The 15,699-nt window shown below is 38.3% G+C and overlaps 1 protein-coding gene across 3 annotated transcripts in view; it reads right to left on the reverse strand.

The window, feature by feature from the left end:
• Positions 1 to 361: 361 nt before the first annotated feature.
• The window catches only part of opcml (opioid binding protein/cell adhesion molecule-like), a 583,482-nt gene continuing 568,144 nt past the window's right edge, over positions 362 to 15,699 (reverse strand). For 2 of the 3 annotated variants that reach the window (XM_088619435.1, XM_088619434.1), the window contains 5 exons: positions 10,688 to 10,822; positions 8,869 to 8,989; positions 7,632 to 7,670; positions 7,011 to 7,162; positions 362 to 4,938 (listed from right to left, as the gene is read on the reverse strand). In XM_088619435.1, the coding sequence (XP_088475561.1) occupies positions 4,838 to 4,938; positions 7,011 to 7,162; positions 7,632 to 7,670; positions 8,869 to 8,989; positions 10,688 to 10,822 (548 nt within the window). In that variant the 3' untranslated portion in view covers positions 362 to 4,837. The remainder of the gene's footprint in view (positions 4,939 to 7,010; positions 7,163 to 7,631; positions 7,671 to 8,868; positions 8,990 to 10,687; positions 10,823 to 15,699) is intronic. The other variant, XM_088619436.1, reaches the window with a different exon arrangement.

A 15,699-nucleotide genomic window follows, 5' to 3' on the forward strand; every position in this document is an offset into this window, starting at 1 on the left:
AATTTGAGCAAATACAGTATGCTGATGGCATTAACATTTAACTAAATTTCAATACTTTTTCTTTCTCATCAAGCTTGCATTTCTTATATACTGTACTGGTTCATGTCAGATTTAGGATGTGTACCTTTCTGCAGATTTTGATTTATTCATTGTATAAGTTATTGAAAATATTTTGTTGTTCTGTATGTGATGCGTTTGAATATTTAAATGTGTTTTTACATTTTCATTTGGTATTCTTCAGATTTTTTTGATGTTTGTGCAAATAAAAATAATCTGAAAATAACTTCTGTATAGATTGTCATTTGAATCCAATGACCAGAATGCCTCGCATGAAATAATGTCTGTGTAATAAGAAAGTCAGTAGCATTTAAAAAAGTTCATTAAACTTTATTACACTGCACAGTTACAACCATCTCTTACTCATTCTCAAATAGAAAAGATACAACTATGCCATAACATGCACAAAATTAAGTTAGTATGTTCATTTTTGGCATTTGCCAAGAAGAGTCATGAAACATTTACAATTTATTTAAATACTCTACACAGCCTTACCAGAACAAAATACTGTATGAAATATTGTATATATATTTTTTTATATAATCCATTTGTAATGCATGTATCATTGAGAATGAATGTAGTCTGTTCTGAAACAAGGCATTTCTTAAGGAGAATTATATGTTCTCTTTTATAGAGTCTTCTGGACAAACACCCTTTCATCAAAGTACTTTAACAGGGCACAAATGGACACCCACACAGTTGTCATTTAGATAAGAGCAGCTTTTGTTGAGTTGTGACCAACATCATGTCAGAGCTATAGGCAAAAGGACTAGACAGAATTCCACGAGAGTGATGGAGAGTAATACTGTATGTGTGATTTACGTGCTGTAGATGATGGGGGTTTTACTTCATTCTCTGTTATAACCCAAAAGAATTAACCAATGTCAGTTCAAGAGACTTGTTTTTTACAGAAACCATACATAACGGTGGTCATTTTTTCTTTACAGCTTTGATAACATTTTGACTTTTTGGAACCATTTCTCATACCTGAATGGTCTGAGACAAAAGCAAAGTTTATGGAGACATTATTCACATTGGTGTGTGAACAAAACAGGATGATGGAACTCCACAATATATTTCTTGGTTTGAGGACCAAACCATACATATACTGGAACTTTTCCAAAACAAGTCGAGCCTTCATAATAGCGTTAGAATTCACAACATGACAAAGATACATAATTTTCATACAAAACTTAGTATTCTATCTTAATGCTTGAAAGTTTTACCATTGTTGCTGACTTACTCTAGTATACATTGGTTCATTACATTGTCTTTCTGTACTACTTCATTTTAAATAAACACATGAAATTAAGGCACACTTAGCTTTGCTAGCATGATAAAGAATGTTGTATAATTTTTATAACATGTCTCCGTTGTTCATTACTGAAACTGTTGATCTAGTTCTCAATACTAAATACATAATAGAACTGATGGAATAACTATAAAAATGTTTCTGAAAAGCAAATGTACAAACTGTATTACATGCAGATTACACATCACAGATGTGTTGTCTAAGTCAGTTAGATGAGCCTGTCAGTTGCAATGCAACCTAAAGGATTTATTTCAACTTTGCACATACAGTTTTTATTCTTTATGCCCAATAATAGTTAATCATGCTCCACAACAAAAGAAACAGTCATAACTCACAACGCTGGTCTGGTTGTAGGTGAACTGGGGCCAGCAAGGAGCGAACTTCGTACTGTATCTTTGCAGTCTGGTCATTAGGACTTGTTGTATATTAAAATAAATCTGTTTTTCTCTCATGCTAGATGTCTTTTCAGAACAGCAAGGTATTAGTGCTGCTTGGGTTTGGGGGGAATGGGTATGTAAGGCTAGTGCCTGTATTAAAAACTCATATACTTTACAATACCATATTAGGTAGCAATTTTTATGTTTCTGAAAACAAATCTACATACCATGTTTTTGAGAACCATTCTGCAATATAATAACATTACACACCAAGAGTGGTGAGTCTAACTGCATAAGTTGATCTAGCAAATTCAGTAAGTCAAAAGGTCCTGCTTTGTATTGTAAACACTCTCCCTCACTATTCCATGGGTACTCATGCACCACAATGCACAGAAATCTAACCAACCCCCTTGCTTCCAGGTTGGAATGAGTGGTAAGCAAAATGTTTGAGAGGTATTGTTCTCTGTAGCATGCTAGTAAAGTCAAGCATTCCTTTAAGGGACCTTCAGCCACAAGAGTCTAAGCAAAAAAATGTGGCTTCAGTAGCCAAATTCACAAATGTAGAATTTTATGACTTGATTCAACTTGGCTGTGCAAGTACAGTATGAGAAGGTCTTGTCTGCTAGCATCGATAGGGATCGATGTTATAGCTGCTGTGGTCAGTGACATCTTACAGCAAGTGCAATCAAATATTGGATCTTCCGTGTCCTATACAGAATTTACTGTATGTAACCATGTCTTTAATTCTTTAACATCCAAATTAATTCAATCTTTAAAACGTGTTGTTTCAAAGATTTACACTAGAGTGGATAGGAAGATCTATTGTTTGACTAATGCTTACATACTTTACAGCATATGCTGTTGGGTATATTATTACAATTACATGTAATGAAATGTTTTGTATATTGTATTTCAGAAAAGCAAGTTTTTTTAAATGGTGTTTTTATCACCCAAGGCCTTACCAAAACAGAGTCGACAACTGCTAACTTTGGGCCAATAGCTCTTGACACTTTTGAAGCATTAGCTTTTCCTGCTCAATGGAGTAGGATCTTTTCAGACGCATCCTTGGCCCAGTTGCCCTGTGCATTAGTCTTTGCTACAGTTGCCAGTGCTTACGTAGGGCAATGCACTCCCAAGATATGAAGCCTAATTCCAGTCTTCACGCTCCATAAAACGGCCTTGTCTCTTCTTTTCTGTTTGTTTGAGTGCTGCTCATGGCTATTATCAGTGCTTTCTGGAAGGAACCCAAATTCATCAGAAAGGTGTTGATTTTTATTCTAGTAAGGCTTTGTAAGGGTGATCATCTGTACCAGTGAATGATTTTGATTAATTTTATATAAATAAGGATATTAAAGGTGCAGTCTCTCATTATATGTACAGAATGGCAGCAGATACCATAGAATTATTCCAAAGAGAGCTTACTGTCGAGCAACAGACGTCCCCTTTACAATAGCGTTTGGCTGTGTGGCACTGGCGTCAGTTGTGAAACTGGGAGGTGGTGAAGTTTTGTGTGTCATGAGATAACCCCCCCGGACACAGTTCAAGCTGAGCTCAGTGACTGCCCGTAAAAAGAGACTTGTGGACTAAAATGCTAATGGCAGAAACTGCTGAAATTAAATACAAAGACACTGCACCTTCATCTTAATTTTCCATTTACTGTATATACAAAATATTAACACACAATAAGCTACCATTAGACTTTACATTACATTCCAGACATTTTTTTTGTAATTTATTTCCATTTTTCGTTCTTACAATATTATTCAGACTATTAAGAGTGAGCACCCTAACAGAATACAATAAGTACCCACTTAATTTGCAGTTACTGTAGGAATGGAATTGTGGGTCTGAAGGGCAAACACTGACCAATACTTATTTTTTGCCTTTATATGAATAAAAACACTTAAAACCACATATTATATCCATGTAGTACTGCCCATGTCAAAGCACTTTCTTAATGTGATCTGCTGTACATTACAGTTAAAGTTTGTGCTCACACTAAAACAAGTTACCAGCACAAGCACAACCATTTCTGCCACATTCTGCGTTCATTCCCTATTCGGCTTTCTAATTTTTTTTCCCGATTTTCTTTTCACCAGCTTCCAAATTATGATAATATATTACCTCGATTAAAAGAAAATAAGCAAACCACAGCCTTGCAAGCTAGGTAACACCTTGCTGTGACCTCTGTAACTCTCACATACTGTATCTTCTGCTTCAACCTGTATTCGATAAGAGAAGAGCAGCCTTTGTCTGGAACACCTCTGTCAGCAAGTAAACTTAGCAGAGCTGACAAATGACTTTAGACAAAAGCAGTTTAAAATAACTTCTCCCATGATAACACTTTTAAATTATGGATGGATACATTATATAGTGCATTATTATTTTTTGTATATTGTTGCATTTAATTCTGAATGGTATTTGACACTGCTATTCATTTTAGAACAGTTTTTTAATGAATTGTCACAAGTTATGCATGGAATTGTTAGGCATTGATATCAGGATCATGTTAATGTTTTGCTACATACAACTGTCAAAGAAAACATTTCAAATGATGAAAATGAAGCAGATTTCATTATATGTAAGGTGTTTTTTGTTGATTAATTTATTAGGCTTTTGTGTGTTTTGATACAGTTGGTGTACAAGTTTCAGATGGGTAAAACAGATGTTTCTGCTCTAGTACTCACCCTTTTTATTATTTAAATTTGGATTATATTTACTTTATTTTACAGAGAGAAAACAGGACAGGACACATTGCTGATCTGAATAAAACTGCAATATTAAGCAAAACCATTTGACAAAATAATGAACATGAGGCTCAAGATTTGTTTCGTTTTGCTTTTCTGTTTTCCTTAAAAAATTAGATTGGAGAGCCACACATTCTATAGTTATGCCTAAAGTCAGTAACCCCTCCCACCACCCCTAAAAAAAATAAAAGAAACACTGAACCAAAACACTGCCAATTTTACTGTGGGGCTGAATACTAAAAAAATTGCAAAACATCTCTTTTTGGTGGGTTTCCACTGCTCGTTTGGAACTAAAAGTCTGTCGTACTGTAATGCTGAAGAGGCTGGATGCTGTCACTGCTGCATCAAAACTTGAGAAAGTACTGCAAAATGATAGTCAAGAGTAGGCTGAGCAAGTTGTGTGGAGAAAGTGCTGCGCTGTTCACATCATGAACTGCTCCTGGTCCTGCAGGTGTTGAAGAAAAAGAAAAGCAATTAACCTCTGAGCTATGAAATGAGAGGAGAACACAGAACACATAAATCTGCTGTATGCTGCACAATCTGTACAGCGCTCCATTTCAGCTCCCATTTCTTATTCCTTCACCTCATTCTTACTTCATTGGTGGTTGTGTAACCTCCTTCCCTTTCCCCACACCCAAATTAATTGTTCTTCCTATTTCAGCCAAGAAATGCAGTGGTTTTTACCAGGAAACCTGGCAGTCAGCTCCCATCCACATCAAAGAATTAGTCAAGTGTTCGGATCTGATCACCATGCGTTTTGATCCTGTCTGATGGGTCAACATTTTGAGCGTTTCTATCGCGGCCCTGAAAACTCTCTGGAACTGGCAATCTTCATGATCTCCCACCCTCTGCACACCCACATTGTGCTGTCCAAACCTGTTGGTATGTTTGTTCATTTATCTGCTGTACTTTGCCAGTTGCTCCCATCTTGTTCAGACCCATTCTCTGGTATATTTAAAACCCGCCAGTGCTTTTCCTCCTCAACATTATGATGTCTCTTGAAAAGCTAGGTGAGAAATCCTTTGTTCACTCTCTTCTTGTTGTGCTTCTCATTGATCAGTCTGCTGTTACAATCCCTCTCTCTCAACACTGAGCTTTCCAGTGTAAAAGTTTACTTCTCAAAACCAACTTTTTCTCCCCCCACCCCCCCAAAACAAGAGGCACGGTCAGTGACAGTTTGAAGAATGGTCTTTAAGTGGGCAGAGCAAGGCCGTCTTCTTTCAGCTGGTCACTCCAGGGTATTGTAATTGTAACCGTCAGGTGACTCCTTCGCAAATGCCTTTCTGAGGTGCAAGGTTTTATAACCTCATTTTAGGAAAAAAAAAGTACTGTCTGGGCAATTATCCACAAAAAAGGAGCCTGTGTCACGATATTGTTTGCAGGAATGAATGCACAGGGTTTTTGATTGACTATTTTAATCACAAGCAGTTAAGTCTGTCAGGCTTTTTCAAGGGTTCATTTTTATACTGAACGGCACCTTGACATGGCTGTGCCACAGTAAACGCTTCAGAATTCTCTGCTATTGTTTCCTTTTGAAGGCAAATTTGGGTCCAAATTGCATTCATTAGTTGCTAAGTTACTGCGTGTCACAAAATCAGTTATTTTATCCCCTTTAGTTGTTTTTTTCATGAGACACGACATGCGATGAATCATTTTACCCCTCGTGTTTAAAATTATTTGTTTAGTTTGCGTTGGTTTTGTCTTTCTGCTGTGGGCAGGACCGAGGTGTGGAGCTTAAGTTGGTGCTGCTCAGTTGTCCTCCTTTTAAAAGGGACTGCCGCTGTGGGCTTGATAACCTAAAACCTGTATTTCAGCCACGCAGGAGACCCTTTCAGAACTCTTACATTAAAAGGGGACTTTGCATTCCAGTCAAAAATTGTTTCAGGGCGCTACCCTGCTGCCTCAGTGCACAGATCCTGTACAGCGGTGATAATGACATTCTGGACCTCCTGCCGGTTTCCTTCTTTGAAGGGAACTGCATCTATTCCAACACACTGCTCAAGGAAGACATTTCTGCCAGCCAATTAGAATGGAGTTCAGCGCCGAGTCACTGTCGAATATGCGCCTTTCGTTAGCCAAATACCGCTCCCTGGGTGAAGGCCAGGCCCACGCGCTTGTCAACTGGGGGGGAGTTTCAACTCACACTTTTCATTTTTCTCCAGTTCTTAAATCCATGTTCAGAGTTGAAGATAATTCGGGTTTCTTTCCTGTTTGAGTTTTTTTTTAACGTTTTGTTCAGATGTAAAAAGTGATTGATAGCGTTCTGTATGTGGGAAGAGCAGCTCCTTTCAGAGACCACAACTGATATCGGAGCTGCAACTGTAAGGGTTCCCCCCGGCACCAGTGAGCTCGACTATGACGCAAGCCTGGGTCTTCAACCGTGGGAGCATTCGGTTCTACTCTGGCTCCAAGAGGGTGACATTACTATCTCTAACAGGCCTAAGTACCAACAAGCCCTGTAACATCTGTCCTGTTCTAAAATACATGTATAAGTTCTGTACAGTACAATACCCTTACCATACAAAATGATGCTTGCATTTGTGATTCCCATCATGTTCATTGCCACGCAGGTGTAGTTTCCGTAGTCTTCTTCAGACACGTTGAAGAAAATTAGCATGGATTGCCTGCCCTTGTTCTCAATTTTAACCCCGTTCAGTCCGTTGGAGAGCCTGGAATAACGACACACCGTTGAAATGCCAAGGCAGTTCAGAACCAGCGCCTTTTCAACACAGTAGGTTTCGGCAGGCGTGTGGTCCATTCCGGTCATCACGGCAAAACCCAGACAGAGATGGTTTATAGAATGAGGGGGGAGTGGCGTCAGTGTGCAAGAGCAGAGGTTAATTCCACACTGAAAAGCAGGTAGACAGTGTATGATGCTTTGGCAACTTTCTCTGGCACGTGGAGGTGAACAGGGCAGACTAAACAGGTGGGAAAACACGGGGAGAGATGAGAATGGGAGGGGAGGGGGACAGGTGAAAATAAGAGGATAGAGATGGGATTCCCAGAGGCAAATTCAAGATTTCCATTTCTTTATTCCCCTCATCACCTACACCCTCAGGCCTTCTTATTGCTTTTTCTGCCTTCGACTGGAATTTGAAATTGAAGAACGTTCCACTGGTAAAACATTGTTTTGCTTACTTTTCGTTGCTGCTGTATATTAACCTCTGCCTGTCCGAACTGAAACAGCATTCATGTCAGACGCCGGGGGCATGTTGGAAAAGACAATGTATGAAAATACTAAACATGTATACTTGGAATTTCTTCACTGAGGATAAAAACAACTAGGGAATGAATAATTAAAAACAGTATGTGGAAGTGATGGTTGGTCTCAGTGCTTTACATTTTTTGGATTATTTGAATTAAATCTAATTATGTGTGATGACTGGAATTGATTAAATGTTGAGTATGCCCTGAAGTAAACCTTTTTTAATGTGTGAACATCTGTGGTGTATTTTATACTCTTTGCATTTCAAGAACTTAACAGGTTAAGTGTGATATCTGATGCATGGTTTGTGTTCAGTGTTAATTTCCTTATTTTTGTTGGTCTTCATACTTCATCACAGCTTATTTTTGCTGTGTTATGTGTGAATTTTTGTTTTGCACCTGAAGGTGTTTTGACACACTTGTGGAAAATTAATTGGGTAATCTATTGTCTAATTGAGCTACTTTGGACATATGAAGATGCTCATGGGGAAAGAGCGGAAATATTTTTTATGGAAATATACACCTGTATTCTTTTTCTAATTGCAGTGCAGTACAAGAAGAAAATTCTTGTGCTTCTAACGTGTGAAAATGTAATTGGAATGGCTGTTTGCTCATGCTTTTTATATGGAAAGGGCAATTTTTCAAATTGGATTTTGGATGTTTCCTACAATTTAATGTTATCGATTGTCAAGCCTAGAATGAAATCTATCAAACCAGCTATTTGCAACTTTTATTATTTTCCTTGATAATTGCAGTGCTATCCATAATGTACTGTACTTTTAAAGTTTATGTGATGGTTTCATTTCAGAATATTTAAAATACCATTACTTAGTTTTTATGCGTAACACTTTTTTTAGCTGATGTATACAATTCAAATGCTAATACCTGTACCTGTAAATGGCCGCTTTCTGCCTTCCAAGACTTATAAACTGTCCTCACAATAAGATCCACTCTACTCTTTCTTTAAGAGGCAATGCTTGATTTTTCTTTTCACTGTTTGTGCAGCTTTACTGTAAATACGATGGCGATTGATTTGCTGAACAAAATACATAAGGACATTTAGGGATATTTTTTACAGTCACAATATGGTGCAGAAGACTACTGTATGCTGATTTGACAAATGTGCAAATGAGGATAACCAGGCTATACTTCTCTATGACTCTGTACTTGCCTTCGGTCTTCTTTATACCATTCAAAATCAGCCACAGGGACAGCTGAAGCTTCACACTCAAGAACCCCTTTCTGACCCAGAGGGGCTCCTCTGCTTCTGGCATGAAAAATGTAAGGTGGATCTGTAAGACATGTCCAATTCACATAACACACGGTGATGATGATGCTGGTGATAACTACTGCTACTACTGCAGGCAGTGTTACTGCTAGTGCTACTAGTGACCAATAATTACAGTACCCATGCTAAAGATAAATGAGAATAAGATTGGAGCCTTTAGCAACTACTGTACCAGTTAGTTTTGCTTATATATTGTACACCTCCAACTTGGAACTGCTGGCTGTGTGCCCTTTACTCTTCTAAGTTCACGGCTTCAAGCCCTGTAACCACGCACAGGCGAGAATGGGAACGGGGGGCAAGTCCCTCAACAAGAGCAAAGCAACCCTGCAACATGCCTGGGAAGCCTTGGGGTTCACTGCATCGCTGGGTACTGAGATACCCCTAGCTGACCAATCCCCCCCCCCCCAGGCAGTGAATAGCCAATTGTATGTTGCGGCTTGCTGATTCCTGGTTATAGCCTCTAGTAACGTCATGCAGGTTCGATCCTAACGTTCAACCTAGCGTTGATCCAGCGCCTTGGATCCTAGTGTTCAACCTTTACCGGTTCAGCCACTCAGAAGCTGAAAGTTGGATTTAACTCCGTAATCATGGGTCATGCTTCATTTATAAGGAGCCTCATGTCAGTCAGCCTAAGACCTTCATGTACAGTAAGCTACACACTATGCTAGACTAAGATTTTATTATTGGTACTACAGTTATTTCCAAAAGAGACCACAGGAAAGTTAGAATGTTCTTAAGCCCAGTTCCAATACTGTCCTTAACACCACCTGCCTCTACCTTCAGACGTGCAGTAAAAGACAAACCTCATGGTACTTACAATGTGTAACTGTTACTGTATATTGGCACTGTAATTGTAAATGAGTATGACAGTTGTAGCATCACATCACCTACTGTATATGCAGGTTTTATTCAGGTGGCATAAGGCCACATTCCAATCAATTTTTAACCGAAACGTGATCTGGATAACTGGGTTGATTATTGGAGTCTGCAAACTTATTTATTCATTGTGTACAGAAATCAGTTCACACAGGCATGCCAGGAATAATATTTGTTTTATGCTGGATGCAGGGGGATGACATAGGCAAAGGGATTATATAAACAAAGGTACTTTTTTTTAAATGAAAATATGCTACTATACTACTATGCAATTCACTAGTAAGGACTTGGTTATCATTTTGGATATCAAATTACAAAAAGAGATCGCTGCTCTAGAATCAGTCAAAAGACAATTGACTAGATGCATCCCCAGGCTCAAAGGAATGCCCTACACTGACAGACTAAATGAAGTGAGTCTTCTTTAGGTCTTAAACAGGGAAAACCTTTGAGGTGACCTGATTCACATACAGGATTTGTAATCCACAAAGGCGCTGACCAAGTCAACCTGATGGATTCTTTAGACACAACAGTGAAACATGAACCAGTAGCTGCAAATGGAAACAAATTTAGTTTAATTTAAATCTAAGAGCAAGAAGCACTTCTTTACAGCCGTTTAAAGGCTGTGGAAGTATGGAATACACTACTTTGTCAAAGCCAGTACCCTCAAAGCTGGATAATATCCTCAGATCACTTACAGTATACTGTATTTGCATGTTATCTAATGTACCTTAATTGTGGTGTGTACAGGATAAAGTATGAATCAAGGCTTACTAAATATCTATCAAAGTGCAAAAAACACTTGCTGGAGAGATTTTATTTAACTTACAGTTTACTGTCACGCGTACTGTCCTGATGTCTGGAGCTGAAACATCATTGGACGAGCTGCATTCGTATACACCAGATTGGTCTTTGGAAATTTCCGTGATCTCCAGGTATTCTCCCTCATTGACAAATCTCTGGCCTGGAACAAAAAAAGAGGAAAAGATCATTCATGCAGAATCATAAACCTCCTCTCATCTTCCTTCAATGAAGAAACGAAGGATTTTACAGATGAATGGCTGGATAAGGTGCTCTGAACTCTGGTGTAAAACTATATTGGAATAAAATTTGAAAAGTCATAGATAATAGATTAAAATAGGCACTCTCAAAATCCCAGTCTTTTTATGAAAAAGTTAACCGCAGCTCTGTTAAGGATTCCTTTCTCCTTACATATCCTTACATGGTTTGAAGACCATGGTAACTTTTGCAATAATGAGTCTAATAATGGAAAGCAGAAAGGAACGTTTGAGAGATTTTTAGGTTAAATCAATATTGTGAAAAACACTCTGACATAAGTTGTAGAAACTAGTTGAAGTTCCTAGTAAATGAAAAGGCATTGTACTCCATTTGCCAACAAAAGCTGATTGAACATTTGTGTATCGCCAAATGAAGCATTGCCATAGCAACTCCTTCTTTCCATTGGCTTTTAATGAGGTGGAGGAATACGAACTGAGACAGGCTATAAAAATGAAACAGTGCCCAAGAAATACTAATCCCCTACCTTCAGGCAAAGGGAATATTAAAATTCAACACAACATGTCATAAAGCTCCTTAAACCTCCTAAACCGACAATAAAGCTGCTTTTTCTTGCTAACCAATATCATATCTGACCCAGACGGAGTGACGCCTCACTGATGGGACCTTCTAAGCTTGATGAGCAACAGGGAGTTGCTTGAAGGTGCGTTTTTTCGTCCCGAGATGACCGACCAGTGTGTGGTGCCAGTTAATGCAAACTCTCCATTATTTTAATCGAGGATCGTCGAACAGCCTGAGTCATCACGCTCTAACACGCTATCATTATAGTTCTTAAACCGAGTGCTCCTCTCATTGCAGAGCTTGAATTTAAAGAGACGCACAAGATATGAAACCTGAACTTGAAGAACAAAAAAAAAAAATATTGGAATTTGAAATCTCAACGGGCTGAATCTTAGTGAATTTATCAAGATTTTTACCAAAAACTTTGCACCAGTTGAAAAAAAGGACTCATATGCTGTTGAGTATATTGCTATTCTGGAAAACAATATTTTTAATGAGTAAGAATCTATAGATTCTGGAAGCTTTGGGAATTTGATACAAAATCGAAACACTGACTTTTTTTGCTGTTTTATTTTTTTCATCTTTCACATTGGGAAATGTTACACGGTAGGTATTCAAATGCCAAAAACCATGGAGAAGGACATGATCTTCTATGCCCAAGATGAACTTATTTGTGAAGCATGAAAAAACAAATGCAAGTGAAAAAGTAATCTGCTAACTAAAGAGCAAACACTACTGAAGTGAAAGGTTCCCCATGATATAAAATAAACTAAAATCTATGCATTCTCATGCACTGTACCTGTGTATTTAATCTTAATTATATCTATATAGTATAAAATGCAATAGTTGTTACTTTGTTCTTTTTAAAATTTCCTTGAGGGATGCACAGGTTGGATCCTGGATTTATTTAGATTGGGGAGTGTTTTTTTATGGGTGCTATGGTTCCCTGCCACCTTTCAAAGACATGCTAGTTAGTTCTCTTAATTAATTGGTGACTATAAATTGTCTTTGTCCTGCAGTAGACTGCCTTACAGTGTACTTTTGCAATAGGTCATGGGTCACAACAACTCTTACCACAAATATATGGCTTTATAATATTGTATGGAGCTCCTTGAATATTGTGATTATCGGCATGACAATTTCATCAGTTCACATTTTTAGTGGTCAATCATCTTTTGAAGATGCTTAGAGCAGAAAAAATTGGTCAGCCTGCCTTTACTTATTTTATGGTTAGTCCACACATTTCAAAAGAGGGCACCTTTATACTGTAGATTTTTCTCGGCTATCTAAGGTGAGAACTGCAAACTTTTGCAGCCCCTGTATTCATACCTTTTAAATGGAAATGGCTGACATGTGTTTCTAATGGCAAACTGATCGAATATTGAACTGCTGTATATTTGCAAATCTTAATTCAAGAACATTGACAATTAGAGACTCCAGAAAACAAAGTGCTGTGACAGCGCAGCAGCCAAGATGTTGTTGGCCTGCGCCTGTTAAAATATATTCTTTAACAAATGCATCATGTACAAACATTGCTGAAAAGCATGATCAAAATGCATTGCAATCTATACATACTGTACAGTATGGTGCACTTGAGTGCACTAGTATGGTTTTGATATACCGTATGATCTCTACTTCTAGGAAAGGCATTAATCAGCAGGCACTCAAACTTACACTAAAGTGTAACTTTAGAAAAAGACAGGGAAATGGCAGCCGTAGCCATCCCTTAGACACAAAATTAACCTGTTGTATGTCTGTCCCTGTAAATGTAACTCATTGCAGCTAAAGAACAATTTACTGTAGTTCAGTGCAAGATTATTGTCAATTGCATGAATAAATGAGCTGCATCTGGGAACCTGTTATGGATTGATCTATCACACATTACTATTTCCTTTGCTAAAAGCACCCAATATTTATCATTCAAAGTAATGAATTCATTACTAGGCAGCTTTGCATTTACTGTAATAGCTCATAGAAATTCAGTATATAGGTTTCTCTAACTTTTATCTGTTCTTTTTAGGACCTACCCTACTTATTTGACAGCTCTTTTTTTTTCTGTGGTGCATGTTACACGTGCATTACCATTGGATGTGAATTCCTTATCTGTAATTTTAAATGCCTGGCCCCATTTCTCAATGCTTTTTAATGATAAATCAAAGACTCTGAATACTGTACTTTCCTTTTTATTCCCTCCTGAACTAATCCTAGCTTGGGGTCTTTTAAATTGGGTTGCAGAATATAGTATTCGTCAAAAAATCAAAATCCTGCCAAGTTTGTGCATTTTGGAGCAAGACTTTCACGAACATAGAGGTTGACAACTCTGCTGCAGAACGTGGCAATGTTCAGGAGATAGTCTGTGATTGCGACTTGGCAATAGCTGAAGAGCTGCAGCACAAATGTTAATTTGCTCTAGTTAAGTAATTAGTTATATTAGACATAAGCCTTTGCCTGACAGCTGTACTATGGGTTTTAAACATGACCACATAAGGGTACCGTTATGTTGGGGGGAAAAAAAGAATAACTTTTGTTCATTGTTAATGCTGTAAATTGTCAGCTAAAAGCATCTGTAGTTATGTTATGTTTTTTTATATTATTAAAGTCGTGTTATGGATATTAGAACTTTAACTGACACTCATGGGAGTAAACTTCTAAAGCAGGAGTGCAGTCTTCAGGGTTTCCAGTTCTCTAACCTGAGTCCTAACCAAACTAAAATCATTGTTTGATTAGCTGGACATGTCTAAGCTTGGTCTTCAGAAGCTTGAGATTTAACAAGACCCTTAAAACCTGCTGACCAGTGGCCCTTGAGGACTTAATTCTACCACAGGGATATCCAATTTATGACTACCATAGGTCACTCTGGCCAAAGGCTGGCCAGTTCTGATCTAGCTCCACGTGGGCCTCCAGCCCTGTCCTGAAAAGTCATAGGACCTTGTGTTTTTCATTTCTGTTCCAGGACTCAATTATTTTACCTAATCAACATCATGCTTTTGATAATAGATATATCTTTGATATTGATTTCTAGCCATTGACAAAATGTACTAATAACACTTGAAAGAGCAAGGCTCTGCAGGATCAGGGCTGGAGACTCGGTGTCGCCTTGATGTTATTTAACAGATGTTCAGGAGCAGTTAAATTCTGATTTCACTCTTTCTCTTCCATATACCGTATAAATACTCATTGGCTGCCCACAGTTCTGCAGCCATCTTTTCTAGACCTTCTCCTTCCAACCCAAATGCACACTTGCAGCTGCCTCCCTGGTTCATTCCTTGTAGGTGAAGGGGGGGGGGTTGACAACAGTAATCTTTGGTCAGCAATGTCATGTTTTTCAGCCAGACAAGTTAACAAGATGGTGGTCCAGCAGCTTAGAACCTATACCTACAGTATATACCTACAGTATATGTACAAAAAAGCATTCCCCAAGGCAACCCCTTTCACAGCTCCTTTTAAACACCGGGGGAAGCCTGGGGGCCAAGAGCAACATTTCCAGTGAAACAAAGTCATACTGTAGATGCTTCTATGGGGTGACTGAAAGACTGAAAAATGTGGCTGGCATTGGATTTGTGTGTGGCAAGGATAAAGCCGAGAGAGCCTGTTAAGGAGACTAAAAAAAACATATACTGTAAAGTGTGCAGACTGTTGATTACCAGCAAGCAGATGGACCCACTGTATACGAGAAGACCTTGGCAAAAGCAAGTGCAGTGCACACACGCCTTGGATGTTATGAAATGAATGAGGCCATTTTGGCCTACTTCATAGGCACATTATGCCAAGACATTTCTCTGGCTGCACGTCGACTTTCTTTCCCTTAACCTTAATGGCCAAATTAAAACAAAAAAAATGCAAAGAGCAGATCAAAATATCTCATAGTTTTAACTAACCAATCAAAGTTTTAGATAACATGATTTGTTTAAATCTAGCGGAACTTGGAGAAAGATGTGCATCTTTCATTTGACTTCCTACAACCTCAGATATTGACTTCCTATGGTCCGTGTTTCAGAATTTATATCGGATGAGTGGATTCTGTTCAAATTGCTTATGCTTTAAGCCTCTAACAAAATGATGAGGCATTATTAACACCCTCTCTTTGAGCTCCGTCTTTTGCTTCCCTGACTTGAATTTCAACCGAGTAGCTGGAATGAAATCTGACAACAATAGTTGGGAAAAGGGAATCTGCAATTTTACATGTAAAAAAATAGGGATTGGACTATGGATCCACTGGGGGGATTAATGTAATGGTGAGTGACAAATGAAGATCAACTGATA

Source organism: Lepisosteus platostomus, chromosome 25 (genome assembly GCF_059453375.1).
Source record: "Lepisosteus platostomus isolate fLepPlt1 chromosome 25, fLepPlt1.hap1, whole genome shotgun sequence".
NCBI lineage: Eukaryota > Metazoa > Chordata > Actinopteri > Semionotiformes > Lepisosteidae > Lepisosteus > Lepisosteus platostomus.